This window comes from Podarcis bocagei (genome assembly GCF_964188305.1).
Source record: "Podarcis bocagei genome assembly, chromosome: 16".
Lineage (NCBI taxonomy): Eukaryota > Metazoa > Chordata > Lepidosauria > Squamata > Lacertidae > Podarcis > Podarcis bocagei.
The window spans coordinates 32,424,273-32,440,388 of NC_138142.1; the positions used below are offsets into that span (position 1 = coordinate 32,424,273).

At 46.9% G+C, this 16,116-nt stretch overlaps 1 protein-coding gene across 1 annotated transcript; it reads right to left on the minus strand.

Annotated features, from left to right (window-relative positions):
- Window positions 1-310: 310 nt before the first annotated feature.
- Window positions 311-16,087, minus strand: STX5 (syntaxin 5). The gene is made up of 11 exons (XM_081173376.1): window positions 15,941-16,087; window positions 8,582-8,804; window positions 7,211-7,281; window positions 6,334-6,389; window positions 5,626-5,696; window positions 5,233-5,349; window positions 4,680-4,736; window positions 4,018-4,099; window positions 3,788-3,888; window positions 2,872-2,993; window positions 311-2,129 (listed from the first exon to the last, which is right to left on the minus strand). The coding sequence occupies exons 2-11, from the start codon at window positions 8,783-8,785 to the stop codon at window positions 1,970-1,972; spliced, it is 1,041 nt and encodes a 346-aa protein (XP_081029502.1). The 5' UTR covers window positions 8,786-8,804; window positions 15,941-16,087; the 3' UTR covers window positions 311-1,969.
- Window positions 16,088-16,116: the final 29 nt, after the last annotated feature.

Sequence of the window (16,116 nt, forward strand, 5' to 3'; positions counted from 1 at the left end):
GAGCATTTTCAATCAGGAAGAACACCTGCTGACTATACTTGTTTGGCAAGGGAGAGCTGGATTCTAATACCTCTGCTAGGATAGACCTCTGCCTGAGAGCCAAGCAAGCCAGTGTCGGATGCAGAATTAGTACCAAGTTAAATTAACCAACTCGCCTGACTTGCACAAAGGAGCTTCCTTAGGGGCCGGAAAAATCTCAGCCAGAACCTCCCGCCGCAGCTCTTTCTGCTACATTCCTCTGGAAGGAAGAGCTGGGAAGATGGACTGTACAACCAGTGGCCAAGGCCCAGAAGAAACTGCACCCCACTCATTTATGCTGTATCTTCATGTAGATTTTAATTGCAACACAGACTGGGGAGCTAATCTTGGCAAAGTGTTAAGCTAGCTGTGGACGAGCTGATGCACTCCGGGGTTTTTAAGACTACGACTGCCATCAGCCCCAGCCACTCATGCTGACTGGGGAAGATGGGAGCTGTGGCCCACAATACGCTGGCGTGTACCAGCTTGGCCCAGGCTGGCATAAGCAGATAAAAGTGTTCGCAATCCAGGCTAGTGTGCCAGCAACAGAATGGGCAGAAGACTCCGTCGTTGTTGTTGTTTTTAAAGTAAAGCTTTTTTAAAAAATAGCTTTCAGGCAAGAGCCAGTGCTACTCTCTCCTCTAGATCACAGGGTAGCACCACCATCTCACACTGGTTAATGACAGACAAGCAGGTTCCCCCTACCCCACCGCCCGTTCATCTGAAAGAGCGCAGGAGAAACTGACAGTGGAATGTTAAGGCCATTGCAACTGGGGGGGGGGGCAAAATCCCACCCACCTAAAAACAAAAAAGGAGGTGTGGTGGTGACATTAAGGTGGGTTCCTGCTCAGCCACCATAACCAGGCCAGGGGGTTGAAATGGCCTTAGCATAGGCTACTAACGAAAAAGAGGTTGGGGCAGGGGAAGAGAAGGATTAGAGCTTAGCAGTTATATCAGTATCAACTAGCTTATAATGATTAGTAAGGTTGGGGTAGCAAGGACACTTTCTCCACTTCTTCTTCTTTTTTTGGGGGGGGGTGAGCCTGAACCGTTTGACAGCATGGAGGAGGCACTAGACAGTTAGATCTGTTTTCAGAGAGGGAGAGATAGGGTGCCTGGCAACTAAAAGAGGCGTCAGTGTCTCTGCCCTAGCCCTGCTGACTTCCGTCAGCCAGGAGGATCGGAGCCACAGGGGGAAACATATTTGGTCTGCGTAAATCAGCCACAGTGAGAAATCTCTCCCTTGAGCAGGAGACGCAACGAGGAAGGCTGCCCCTTGATCTGCCTCGGTCTAAAACGGGAGACTCAGAGAACCTTCCTTGCACACAGGAGCTCTCTATGCCTAGGCAGCAGCAAGGAAGAAACTTAAATATGGAAAACAGGGACTGGGGAGAAACGCCTATCATGCCCACGGCCCTCTGGAAAAGACAAGAGAAGCCTTGCAACTTTAGAGATACAGCTGCCTCCCCAACAGATTGTGAGAGGGAGCCCGTGCTGGGAAGTTGAAACCTCACACCAAGGTATCAGTAATATTTTAAAAGGGGAAGGGAGGGGTTCTGTTAGTGTGTTTTTTCCGTTTAGTCCCAAAGGGGAAGGGCAAATATATAGAACAGAGGAGGGGAAGAGATGCAAGATTCTGGTCCCGCTACATACAGACATACCCCCGCACTGGATTGTATCCCATTGGGGAGCAGAAGGGGGTTTGTTGGGGCAGAGCCCTTCACAGCGTAGTCCAAATGCTATTGCACTCCGATTGGGGTGGCCCCCGCTCCAGGCAGAGAGCCGCAAATGAGCGAGGATGGGCCCCCTTTCGGCACCAGGCACATGGTGGGCAGCAGTGATGACTCTGCCCCCAGGCCGGCTACAAAGAGAACAGAAGAGTCCAGCGTCCCAACGCGGCTCTTGCAGGAGGAGGAGGAGCTGGTGGTGGGCGGTTGAGCCGCCTCCACCATCAGGCCAGGAACACCACGAAGATGATGAAGAAGACAATAAGGATGAGGAAGATTTTCACCATCAGCCACCGATTGGATGTGACGGACTGGAAATATTTCAGGATCTCCGTGTGGGCGCCTTCAACATTAAGCTGAGCATCTTCCACGTTGGCGTCAATTCTACAGGATTGGCAAAAAAGGGGAAAAAAGGGCAGGTGAAGCCCTCAGGAGGAGCTGCCAGCTTGCTTCTTGCCTCTAGGGGAGGAGGAATAACCCTATGGAAACAAAATAAATTCCTTCCAGTAGCACCTTAGAGACCAGCTAAGTTAGTTCTTGGTATGAGCTTTCGTGTGCATGCACACTTCTTCAGATACACACACATGTACACGAAAGCTCATACCAATAACTAACTTAGTTGGTCTCTACGGTGCTACTGGAAGGAATTTATTTTGTTTCAACTACGGCAGACCAACACGGCTACCTACCTGTAACGAAACCTATGGAAACAGCAACACAAAGTTGCCTCCCAGGATTCTTACTGAAATAACATACAGTGCATTTTGCACGTATCAGACCAGTGTAATGCCACCCCTTTTGATTTGCAGCAGCTGGTTGCTGGCTGCAGTTGTCAAGCGATGAACCCAACATCTGTGAGTCGCCCCGCTAAGGGTCATCTCTGTCTGTTGGGGGTGGTTTGCCCTTGTGTACCAGTTGCTAAGAATCACAAGTGGGAAGGAGAGTTGCTGCTGCGCTCAGGCCCTGCTTGCCAAGGCGGGAACAGGAAGCTGAACTTGGTGGGCCTTTGGCCTGATCCAGCAGTCTTCCCACAAGTCTTCCCCACAAGCCTCCTCCCAAACAACCCTTGTGCTGCAATCTGCTAGCTGCCTCAAGAGGAACAGAGCTTTTCTCCTCTGCCCACTACCTCTGGATGGTCTCCTCTTGTTCTTTAACCATATGCGCCAACTGCTGGAATATGGAGCCCAGCTCCACGATAGTAGACTCGATGTTCTGCATGGTGTCTGCCCGGCTCTGGATGTACGTATCCTACAAAAGAGGAACGGGTGATGTGGGCAAGGGGTTTGGAATAGATGATCCTTAGGGTCCCTTCCAACTCTACAATTCTATGATTGCCTGCTCTCTTTTCTGTACCACTGTTACCAGGCAGATCTGTGGATCTGGTGTTTTTGGTGACAACTCCCATCTACAACTCCCATTCATCCCTAACCACTGGCTATGCTGACTGGGGCTAATGGGAACTCAAGTTAAACAACATCTGGAGGGCCACAGGCTCTCTATCCTTGTCTTCACGCCTCTGTAAGTGCATTTAATATTTGATCCCTGGCTGGTTGGGATGTGTGTCTAGGACAGGGGTGGGAAACCTGTCAGGCTCTCCAGGAGGTGTTGGAAGTACAACTCTCATTACCACTGGCCATAATGACTGGGGAGGATGGGGATTGGTGTCCCAACAACAGCTTGCGGGCACCAGGCTCCCCATCCCTGCGTTAGTGTGATGTGAGAACCCAAAGCAGGTCTATGCAAGTAGCAGACAGCTCAATTCTGACAGGCTCCCCCCCCCCAAGCCAATAGGCTACAATTAGCAAGGCTGCCAAAGGAGAGAGGGCAAAGCTGCTCAGAAGAAACAGGGAGTTCCACCAGGGACATGAATGTTCATGTGTGCTTTTGTTTGTAGACAGATGTTTCTTATCCTATAGCTCAGCCATGGGAAGCTAAAGAATGACAACATCCAAAATAAAGCCAGTCAGTCTCTCCCATTGCTCCACATCCCTTATTTTTAGTGCAAATGTCTGCAGGCCCACCCACTCCCCCTGCCAAGGCACCTGCTCGTTGATGAGTTGCAACTGCTGGCTGGCCCGGTTGTCCATGTCAATAGCCACGTCCCCCGAGTGCCGACGTTCGTCCTGAAGCATAGCAGAGCCACCTGTGGACATCAGCCAGCGAGGTCAGACTGCTTCCCCCACCTCATTTCAACCCCACCTTCCCCCCTTCAATAGGGTACCTGTAGCACCACTTTCCTTCTGGTACCGGGGGACTCCCTGCTCCGACTCACCTAGATTGCTTGCGGCGAGGGGAATGGCGGAGACCGGGGGGCGGGAGAACTGTTCTCGCCGAGTCTTCTGCTGTTTAAGGTTCTGGGGAAGGAAGTTGGGAGGGTCAGGGCAAGCCAAGCAATCAAGGCACACAAGTTAAAGTTTCCCTTTCATCCCATTGCCCACACATCAGTGCAATGCATAATATCACTAGCTCCTCCAGGTGTGGGGAAACATTGGCTCTCCAGACATTGCTTGAATTACATCATCCTTGGCCACTGGGGCTGATGGGAGTTGTACTTCAGCAACATCTGGAGGCCCAAAGGTTCCCCCCAAGCTTGCTTTACATTTAGTGATGGTGATCCATAAGGTTGTACAATTTACACAGACTTTTCACCACCTCTCATGGAAACTTGACACTGTTGTTTCCGCTTTTTTTAGCCCATTTTTCTCCAAACAAGAGGGATAACAATATAGATAACAAAGGTTCAAATTTAGGCAGTCTCCACATGCTTTTGCCTTTGATCAGGGTTGATAAGGCATTCATTTTATAATTGTGTTTATAGGGTGGATGGGTGTGGGTGGGTGTAGTCAAGAGCTGCCTTATTTATGTTGTGTGAGGCAGCTAAAACAGAAGCCCACTTTAGCAAAGTTTGAGACTGGTGGCTTACAAGCAACTTACCTCTGTCCGCACCTCCAGAACAGACTTGAAATCGTTGGACATGGAGGCTAACTTGGACTAGAAAAGAAGGGAAGGGAAGAAGAGTGAGGAAGGCAAAATCTGACCTTCCTGCCACCCTCTCTGACCAGAGAAAACCTATTCCCACATCCATACCCTATGACTGCTGCTAATCGCATGCTAGGGAACGAATATTTTCTTTATGTCTAACACATATAAGGCTACAACAGCCTTTCTCAAGCTCGAGTGCTGGCTGGGGCTGATAGGAGCTGTGTTCCAAAACATCCAAAAGGCAAGCAGGGATGCATGAACAGTATACCTCAAAATTCTGCATCAAGAAAAAAAGATGAGTTCTGCAAGCTGAATAAATTATGCATATTATTTTCCAAGCTGTCAGAATTTATTCTATTGCTTGTGAGTTGTGGGGGGAAATGAGCTATCTACAGTACCCAAGTCCTGTTCTTTTGGGATGGGGGAAACCCTCTGGCTCTGAAGACATTTAAGGCCCGTAAACTTTTAGGCTTGCATTTTTTCAACCCTCTGCCTCAGGCCTGACCTGCAGTGACACCACCACGGTGTTGGAGTGAGTTTGCACGTGCCTCCCACTCTGGCTGCCTTTCGCCTTGACAAACTCTTGCAGCTGTGCGATCTGTTTGTTCAGGCTGTTGATGTCCTGTTGAGAGAGAGAGAGAAAAAGAGGAACTGCCTGAAGAGGCAACACGAGGTTGCCAAGAGGCGCTAAATCAGGAGACTGCCCCTTTAAGAGAGCTTGGAGGAGGAGGAGGAGGCAGGAACCAGCAAGCATGACACACCACAGTGCTGCCTCCCACGTTCTCTGGCACTTGCTTGGCTTTCCTTCCCCGTCCAATGGACATTCCAAGTGATGCAACGGAATGAAAAGCGAAGGCAGCCAAAGGAAGAGCAGGACAGAGGAGGCCCTCTAGCTCACCTGCCTGATGATGTAAGTCAGCTCCTCAATCTCCACCGCCTTGTCATCAAACAGAGATTTCCGCTTGGCCACTGAAGATACAGAAAAGTGTAGCGCATTAACCCATTTTCAGTCTGGGGGCCACCTTCCAGGGGCCACATGCCACTTGGTGGGTGGGACCAGAAGCAAAAACAGGCAGATCAATGTAACCTTTGTAGAGTAGGATAGTTTCTGCACACACACCTCCCTATGCCTTTGGTTCAAGGAGGCAAGAGGTGTTATCAGAGCTAAAGGACACAGCCCAGCAGAAACACTCAAGGTAGGTTTGAAGTAAGGCCCATAAGGGGAGAGATGAACTGGGTACAGTCCTGAGGGTTAGATCAGGAGGCCCTGAGGCTCCCCGCCCTCTATATTAACTCCCATTCTCACTAACCAAGCCCGGCCCCTCTCCCTTCACTTGTGACTTCCCCGTTATGGAAGTGGAAGCTTGTCCTAGACAGGACAACTAAGGTGCTGCAGTTGCTCTCAACCCAGCTCCCTGCCTTCATCCAAACACAGCATTCATGGTCAACCACTGTATACACCACTCCCCTGGCATCCCAACACCTCCCCAGCTTTTCATCGGCATCAAATGACAAGTTAAAACTCAGCCAGCAACTGCGTGATGTGGATCCATTTCCCCCACTCCCCACAGTAGGCTCCAGCTTCATCCACACTCCAAATACTCACAGATTGTTAGCTTCTCCAGCTTGGCAAAAGTGTTGCTGAGGTCCTTCCCAATCCGCCTGAGAATCACAAGGAGTTGAAATTAACAACAACGGATGCAGAACTCAACCGCCTCGCCTAATTTTTCATTTTATCACCAGGTGTTCAAGTTACGTGAACCTAACAAATCTTAAAACTGGAAGGGGCAAGGAGTTATTATGCACAGTGCTGGACCACCCCGTGTGCTGGATTTCGACATTCCACATTTTCAAAAGCCCTTGCCCGACGCCGTAGAAGTGGTAACAGCTTCCAGCAAGTTATCGCAGAGCTCTTGCAAGATCTCCCTGTTGCTTCTCCTCACTTCTCTGGAGTCACCACCAGAAAAGCAAGGAGAAGCAGCTGCAGCTACTGGATTCCACAGCAAGATCTCATGGACCTCTCAATACTGCTTCTCCTCACTTCTCCAAAGCCTCCACGCATATCGCCTCCCCCCCCCCCCACTGCTGCAAGAGAAGCAAGGAGAAGCGGCTGTGGTTTCCAAGTTCCGTTGAGATCTCACGGACCTCTTGCAAGGGCTAGGGAACCTCCAATCATCTTCAACTGTTGGTCATAGCAGCTAGGGCTGATGGGAGCTGTAGTTCAGCAACACCTGGAGGACCACAGATTCCTCAGCCCTCCTCTAAGCTTGTCCTCCATGTTTCCAACCGCTTACCAACTTAACCCCCACTCCCTGCTTCCAGTACCTGCCATCTCACCAGCCATGAGTGCTGGACCTTACTGGCTGTGGGGCTGGGCTCCCGACACTGTATAGGGGAAACCTATTTCTCTGGATCCCCCTGCAGTGCTACATTCTCATATGTCCCTGAAACGTCCCCATGAAGCGATGGGTTGATAAACTCACTTGGCCATGACAGTGAATTCGCTTCTTTGCCGAATGGCGTTCAGCACTGGCTTGTTTGGCTGAAGCCCATTCTGAGGGAAAAAAAGAAAATGAAAGACAATTGAGACTGTGTTAAGAACATAAACAAAAATGTGAAAGAAAGAATAACTCCTGGGTGCTTCTCTTTTTACTGGTCCAACTTCTCCAAGGTGGGAAAATTTCTACCTACACCTGTCAGAATACCAGCCACGCTTCGCTCCCTGTCTCCCAACAAACAACACAATGGCCCGGTACAAAAAGATGAAACTTTATTTCTTTTGGGTCTCCAGCATTTTTAGATGCCAACCTTATGTACCCAGGAAATTCCAGCAGTCTGTGGGAGAATTTCTTCTGCAAGTTCTAAAGATCTCAGAAGCCCACCCCACAGTAGCTCAGAGCAGGGCGTTTAGGGTGGCTGCCCGTGTTGGTGGAATGGCATTCCTTTCAGGATACAATGATGCCCCGCTATCTGTACTTTCCAGTACTTTCCAAGAGCAGACATTTTTGCTCCAACAGGCTTTCTCCACTGGAGAAATGGATCTATGCCACAAGTATCTTTTTGGGGGGTATAGTTTCAGTTTTGCTTTAAGTGTATCTGCTGGGTTTTCTGTTTTATCTGGTTATTTTGCTGGTTTTGTTATACATTGCATTCGGGAGCTGATTTGCTCAGGAGCTGATTTGTTCGGGAGCCAAGCTGTTCAAGTATCACGTTACCACTAAATATACTACATATTATTGCTGTATAAAGGCCAGTTACGCAAACAAAACATATATAAAGATTGATCGTTAAAATACACAACAAAAAATCCCATTTAAAACATTACAATGCGAAACACCCATCATTAAAATAACCCCAAAAATAATCCCATTATCCTGTTACAAGCCTTCTCAATGAGGTGTACAAATTTAACAATAAAACAGGTTTTTTAAAAAAATCTTAATTACATAACGTGACATTAAACACCAGAAAAGGCACTGAGAGGAAAGTCTCCATTTGTGGCAATGGAAACTTCCTTCCTGGGACTTAATAGAAGCTTGGTGGGCAGGGGAGGCGCCCTTGGTGGATTTTCATCAGCACAAAGAAAGTTAGGGAAAGTGAAACTCCCCTTTCCTGGGATCCAGACCATGCTTCACTCACATTCAATCACTCTCTCACACACACACACAAATCATGCACATTAATTGCTGTTAATGTCTCATCTCACTTGGCCCTTAGTTAACATCAGAAACAGCGCATGTGACAGGCTCAGGGCAGCCTAGAGAGGTGTAATTGCAGGAGTTCTCCACGTTGGCCGCAAGAGTTAGGTCTATCCAAATCCCCTTGCCTCCAACTCAGCCTGAAGTGGCCCTCACCTGTCTGCTCTGCAAAGACTTGCAGGCGGAGAGAAATTCCTGGGTGCGATCTTGACACGACATGGTGTCCCACTGTGGAGGAGGTGGCGCAACTGGGCTTGGGGCAGGGGTGGCAGTGAGCGGGGGCAGAACTTGCGTCTGGGAAGGTCCCAGGTAAACGCCCTGCTCCGTGTTTCTAGAGCCGTGGCGTCTCCTCGTATTCATGGAGGCTCATAACCTGGTGCTGAGAGAGAGAGAAAGAAAGAGAGAGAAAGATAGAGGGAGGGAGAGAGAGAGAGAGGTGGTCATCAGCGCCCAGCAATGAAAACTTCAACCTTGCTCTCAAATCGCACCAGACAGGCTTCCCCACCCCATTGTAAAAACACTTAAATCAACAAGGGGCAATCTAAAAGTTGTTAGACTCAACTTCCCATGATCCAGGTAGCAGCTGAGTGGACAGGGATAATGGGAGCTGCAGTTCAATATCTGGAGAGCCACTAGTTCCACCACTGCCTTAAAGCCTGCAACTCTTTCAAGTACGGTGTTTATTATTGCATTTATTAATTTTATATCTCACCCTTCCTCCCACAGGAGCATCAGTGACCAATACAATTATTTTTATGGGGGGGTCAATATATTAGAATAAAAATATTCCATACACACACACAAACACTATTCCAAACATGAAAACCATAAAAATATTATCTGCTTTTAGCAGTTACTGATTTAAAGCTCTAACCCTCTCATCAAAAAATAAAAATAAAAATAAAAAACATTTTGCCAATCTTGAGAATTAATTTCACAATTTCCCATATTGTTTTCAGTCAGGTTAAACTTCTCATCAGGTCACAAATAATCATATAAATACTAGGGGGGGGACTTTTGGGAGGTCACACTGAACTTAAAATTAATTGTTCAATGGGCTTTAACAGTCTATTTGCTTGAGAAAGAACTGTGTGATTAGCCAAGGAACGTGCAGTTTGATGTATGGGCAGCCAGCTTGTTTCCAGTTCTCCCAGTTTTTCTTTTCCTTGGGCTCCTGTTAGAGCTTTTAAATCTCTGTAAAGGTATCTTATCGTGTGCAATCCCTTCTGTTTACAACCATTGGGCTGTATTTCTTTTCTTCTGATGTAAGAACAAGGGATGGTAACAGAAAGGAGCAATTGGGGAGATCAGAGAGTGACCATAATTTCAAAGTCAGAGATGTGCTACAGCCAAGGGATTTAAAATAAATTGACAACAAATGTGAGAGGTCTGTTTCATCATTAGAATTACATTTCATGCATGGGCTGTGTCATAAATTTGGTGGAATGCTCCCCACCCCCACCAATATGTCGATTTGTATATGTTGGCAGTCTTGCTTGCTTGGATGATTAAATTAAGAGATTCTAAAATCTTTCAAAAGCTGGCAGATCAGTACAGAAAGGAAGGACTTGGAATAACATTTTTAACTTAGGTAAGATAATTATTTGTACAGTAGTGACCGTTCCCAACTATGTTGCCAGTTTGAGGTATCTAATTATATGTATTTGATGAAAGGCCTATTGTTCTTTTTCTTTAACTGTTTCCAACTTTTTGTAATCATTACTCCAATATACTTTATTTTCTTTTAGCACAATTTAATTTTGGATTGGTTAAGGCACAATTAATCCAGTTGTGCGATATTGAAAGGCAACATCTCTGACTTTTTGTAGTTGGATCCCATTCCCGAGATTTCACCTTAACAAAAAATCTTCAAGAACATTTGGTAAGTTTTTCAAAACTGTTACAAATATTGTGGGAAATTACAACTTTTCTAATAATGGATATAGAATTAATTAATTAATTAATTAATTAATTAATTCCGTATACTGCCCTATACCCATAGATTTCAGGGTGGTCCACAACACAAAATGACAATATAGAAAATGCAAAGCACATAAATAATAAGACAAAAACAAACAAATAATCCCCCCTCTCACAGCACACTTTAAAAGGGCATCATGTGTAAATCAGCCCAAGGCTGACTTCGAGCAACTAGTTTCACAGAGTCTGGTGCATAAAGGTGTATAATGAAGTCGCCAGTCGAATCTTCCTGGGGAGAGTATTCCACAGGTAGGGAGCCATTGCAGAAAAGGGCTGTTCACACAAAGAAGGGCCTCAGAGGATGATCTCAGGGTAGGTTTATATGGGGAGAGGCAGTCCTTGAGGTATTGTGGTCCTGAACCATTTACGGCTCTGTCAAAACCAGAACTTTGAAATGGGACCAGAAGAGTGGCCCAATGGTCACAGAAAATCATAAAAATGCAGGAAAAAAAACCACAAGCTTCCAGATTCTTGCAAACCCCTCCCCAACTGTTCCCCCAGCCACCCAGCACACAGAAATTCAAATCCAGAATTTTTTTAAAAAAACAGCAGAGTGGCCCAATGGTCACAGAAAATCATAAAAATGCAGAAAAAAACCACACAAGCTTCCAGATTCTTGCAAACCCCTTACCAACACCAAGTCCTTGAATTCCAAACACCCCAACCCAAAATCCAACCCCCCCCCCCAAAAAAAAAGTTTTAAAAGCTTAACTTACCAAATGGCTGCAAAAGAAGTTTTGGAAAAGCTTCAAAAATCACCAAAGTCTTTAAAAACCTCAAAAAAGGCTACTATGTACACTGCGTTCTATGAGTTGCTCCTCGAAGTCAAGTCGCAACTGTATTAACGGTGTTAAGAAAAAGGAAACAAACTTGCAAGACGTTTTCATTTTTCGTCTTGCAAAGCAAGCCCATAGGGAAATTCGTCTTGCGAAGCAGCTCAAAAACGGAAAACCCTTTCGTCTAGCGAGTTTTCCGTCTTGCGAGGCATTCGTCTTGCGGGGCACCACTGTACACGTGATATATTTCTAGAATTTCTTATTAGTTCATAAACTAAGAGTTTTGATTTTTTGTCACAGAATTTGTAGTATTTTTGACTAATATATTGTGGCTTTTAAGAACATAGCAGTGCTGGCCCAAAACATCTTCCTGTCTGAAGCAGAGCCTAAATGGCACCACAACCACTCCAGTAGGGCCAACACAAAAAGTATTTGCTGCACTGTTCAGACACCAATCCCCACCACTCCTGAAGCAGACCACTTTGTCCTGCCACTTGGTTCCCAACACATACACACCCTCGCTACCAGGATAAGGCTACCAATGGCTACTAACTCACTGTCAATGGCTACTATCTCCACTGTCAGAAGCAGTAAGTGTCTAAATACTAGTTTCTAGAAACTATCGATGGGGACAGTGCTGTTTCATGCAGGTCCAGTTTGTAGGCTTCCCACTGGAGCATCTGAGTGGCCACATGCTAGACAAGACAGGTCATTTGGTCTGAGCCAGCAACCAGGCTCCTTCTACGTTTTTATGTTAACTCAGATCTCCACCAGAACTAAGCTGAAAAACAAACGAAGGCACCCAGTGCCCTAGGACAAACTGCTCTAAACTACTAGCAACGGCTTCTTCCCCCACAGTGCTCAGTACGAATCCAAGAGATTCCTAAGTCCCATTGCTTTCCTTTTGGATTCGAAAAACTGCCACTCCTAATTCAGTGGGAGGAAATTTAGATTTCACAAAGGCCCAAGTAGTGATGCCAATTGGGCAGGTGAGAATCTGGCTGCTTTGTGGTTGTATGAACTAACACAGGGGTCAGCAACCTTTTTCAGCAGGGGGCCAGTCCACCATCCCTCAGACCATGTGGTGGGCTGGACTATTTATTTTTTTTGGGGGGGGGAGAATTGAACGAATTCCTATGCCCCACAAATAACCCAGAGATGCATTTTAAATAAAAGCACACATTTTACTCATGCAAAAACACCAGGCAGGGCCCACAAATAACCCAGAGATATATTTTAAATAAAAGGACACATTCTACTCATGTAAAAACAAGCTGATTCTCGGACCGTCTGTGGGCCGGATTGAGAAGGCGATTGGGCCACATCCAGCCCACGGGCCTTAGGTTGCCTACCCCTGAACTAACATCTACTCTCCCCACAAGCTCTGATTATCAGTCTTCCAATCCACCACCTTGCTGGCACAAATAACAAAGTGTTTTGTGGCGATACAAGGAGACAGATTTATTGTAGCATAAGCTTTATCATTCACTATATTTATAAAAAGCATTTTTAGATCACTCTTCACCTTCAAAGATACCAGAGTGGTATCCAATTGGCAGGAATAAACTAATTGTGGGCATACTGGCTGGGGCTGATGGGAGCTGGAATCCCCTGACCCTGCTTAACATAAACATACAATGCAGCTGCATTTGAAATACTGTGCAGAAACAATATAAATGAACAGGAAAAGGTGCAGAAATGACTACAATTATCGAAGGGCTGGAGCACTTTTCCTATAAGGAAAAGAGAAGTCAAGTGGGGCTTTCTTTTTTATAGAAAAAAGGGAGAGGGGAGGAAATATTACAGCAACTTCTATTATTACAAATTGTCCAACAAAGAGCGGAGAAAGAGAAACTGTTTCTCCTTCTCAGAGTCAGCAGCTTTGGAACAGGCATGCTATTTCATGCAATACAATGCACAATTAACTTAATCAAACTTGCACTGTGGATATGGGCCGCTAGTAAAACTTGCGCTACTAAAAGCGGATACCCTGAAAAGACCAACAAATCGGAAACCTTTGTATACCTATAGTTAATTGTTTTGACTTTTTCCTGAATGTAGTATGTTTATTTATCCTATGACAAATAATAATAAAATCAGTATTTTAAAAACTTATCAAACTTACTGCCTGAAGTTTTGGTGAAGTGCCTACTAGCTAGGACAGCTTTAAAAGAAAGCATTAGAAAGGGTTGTGGAAGAGGAAGAAATCTACTAACTGTCAAAAAGGAACTTCCTGTTCAAACACAGTCTACCCAGGAAGCCAACAAATTACATCCAGCCTTGCAACACAGGGATTCTGTACCTCTCCTTCAATCAATCTTACCTGAAAACAAGCCTCACTGTATTCAATGGGGCTTACACCCAGGGAAGGGCATACAGGACTGAGAAGAAGGAAGACAGGGCCCCTACGGTAGTGTTGGGGGTTCAGAGGGGCTCGGAAACCCCAGTGCAAGTGTGGGACTCAGACCCCTTCAGGACCAAACTGTGAACAGCATTGGCTCAGAGTCTCCCAATATCCATCTCCAGTAAAGGGGGGGGGGAAGTCTGGGGTATATTTGGACCCTCGGCGACACAGCCTTGGCCACCCCTTACCCAGATAACCAGCTCCAACCCTCCTTTCCTTTCTTAAAGCCAGAAGCACTACTGTAGTTGCACTGCACCCTCCAAAGCTCAATTAATCTGTAGGGTAAAGGTGGCAGGAAGGAGAGTAGAGTGGGGCTCCCTCATCACCCTCAGAAAGGGACAACATGGGTTGCTTGTCAGGGCGAGGGAAACTGTGGGCCGCTTGGGATGCTTCTGAAAACATAGATGAAGCTAAGCCAAAACAGAAAGTAAAACACAAAGTAACATAGGAAGCTGTGTCTCTCATAACACTAGAATTAGAAAATAGTCAAGGAAGCTGGATGTTAAAAGATTCAGGACAGGCAAAAGAACGTATTTCTTTATACAGTGCACTGTTAAACTATGGAATTCGCTCCCACAAGAGGCAGGGATGGCCACCAAGTTGGATGGCTTTGAAAGAGGATTAGACAATTTCATGGCTGATAAGGCTATCAATGGTTACCGGGCATAATGGCTATGTTCTACCTCCAGTTGGAGGCAGGATTATTCTGAATATCAGTTGCTGGAAAACAGGACAGGGCTCACTAATTGTGCTGGAGAAGGAATTTCAGCAAGTGTATCCTCTAATGTACAGTGGTGCCTCACAAGACGAAAAGAATCCGTTCTGTGATTCTCTTAGTCTAGTGGTTTTTTCGTCTTGCGAAGCAAGCCCATTGACGGATTAGCGGATTAGCGCTATTAGCGGCTTATCTGCTGATCGGATCAGCTGATAAGCGGCTTAGCGGCTTAGAAAAAGGGGGGGAGGAAAAAAAACCCAGCAGGAACTCGCAAGACATTGTCATCTTGCGAAGCAAGCCCATAGGAAATTCGTTTTGCGAAGCACCTCCAAAACGGAAAACTCTTTCGTCTAGCGAGTTTTCCATCTTGCGAGGCATTCGTCTTGCGGGGCACCACTGTATAAGGCAGCTTCTGGTTTAAATTAAATCTACAAGGAAAAAATGTATGAATATAAAAGCGCCCGGAAAAAGCTACAATGTGAAATGATGGTTTCCTACAGTGTGAACAACCACAGTGAGCATTTGGGCTTGTGCACCCTGTTCTCCTCTTTTATACACATATTAAGAAAACCTTGGTTTGCTGAGTGATGGTTTTAAAACTTGCTAGGATTTGAGATGTCAGCTTCAGTTGCTGGAAAGCGCAGCAAGGGAGAGTGCTGTGCATTCAAATTGTGCTTGTGGACTTCCTAGAGACATCCGTTAAGCCACCATGAGAAGAGGATGCTGGACTAGATGGACCAGTAGCCTGATCCAGCAGGATGTTCTTATGCCTTCTACAGAGCCAGGCCTGTCAAACTCAGTATTGTTTACACTGACTGTCAGTGGGTGTCCAAAGTTTCACACAAGTGCTCTCTCCCAGCCCAACCTGGAGATGCTGGGAACTGGGACCTTCTGCACGCAAAGCAGATGCTCTACCACTGAGCTACGGCCCTTCCCCTCAAATTAAGATTCTAGTCCTCACGGTAAACCACTGGGCTATGGCTCTTTCTTGAGGGGCTGCCACATACATAGAATCATGGAATTGTAGAGTTGGAAGAGACTACAGGGGGTCATCTAGTCCAACCCCCTGCAATGCAGCAATTGCCCTACGTGGGGCTCGAACCCACACGACCCTAATATTAAGAGTCTCCTGTTCTCCTACCGACTGAGCTATCCGGGTGAGGTTGAAAGAAGGGAAATGTTTTCAACCACTATCTGTGGAAGAGGAAAGTGGAGAGTTGGAGGGGGAGGGAGAGAGAGAGAGAGAGAGAGAGAGAGAGAGAGAGACCTCAATTCGTAATAATACCCAGGAAAGGAGGAGGGGGAAAGCTTTCGTCCCTGTCAGAAAGGGGAGGGTGAGGACACACGAGAGGAAGGACTTGGACCAATCGGCTGGGGGAGGGATTTGGAGCAGGACACGAAAGAGAAGGGTTTGGAGACCACAATCTGTGGGGAAGGGGGAAACATTTCACGGGGACACACAAAGGGGGGGGAAGGGCTCCGGCCGCTGTCTCTGAAAAAGGGGGGAACTCTTTGAAGCGGGAGGGGGGACCACACCGGGTGGGGGAACTTTTACGGAGGAGCACCGCGCTCGGCAAGAGTAGCGGGGGGGAGCGACGGCGAAGCCTGAGGCATATATGAGAGACGGACCCCCAACTCACCGGCTTCGCGGACGCGGACCCAGCTCTAGGCGCTGCCTCCCTCCTCAGTTCCGAACACCGGCCTCCGGATCGAACGACCAAACAAGCCGAAAGGAGGGCGGGCCGCCGACGTCACTGCCACGTACCCCCTCGGCGGCCGACGTCACACGCCCGACGCCGAGAGACGTCTGTTAGCA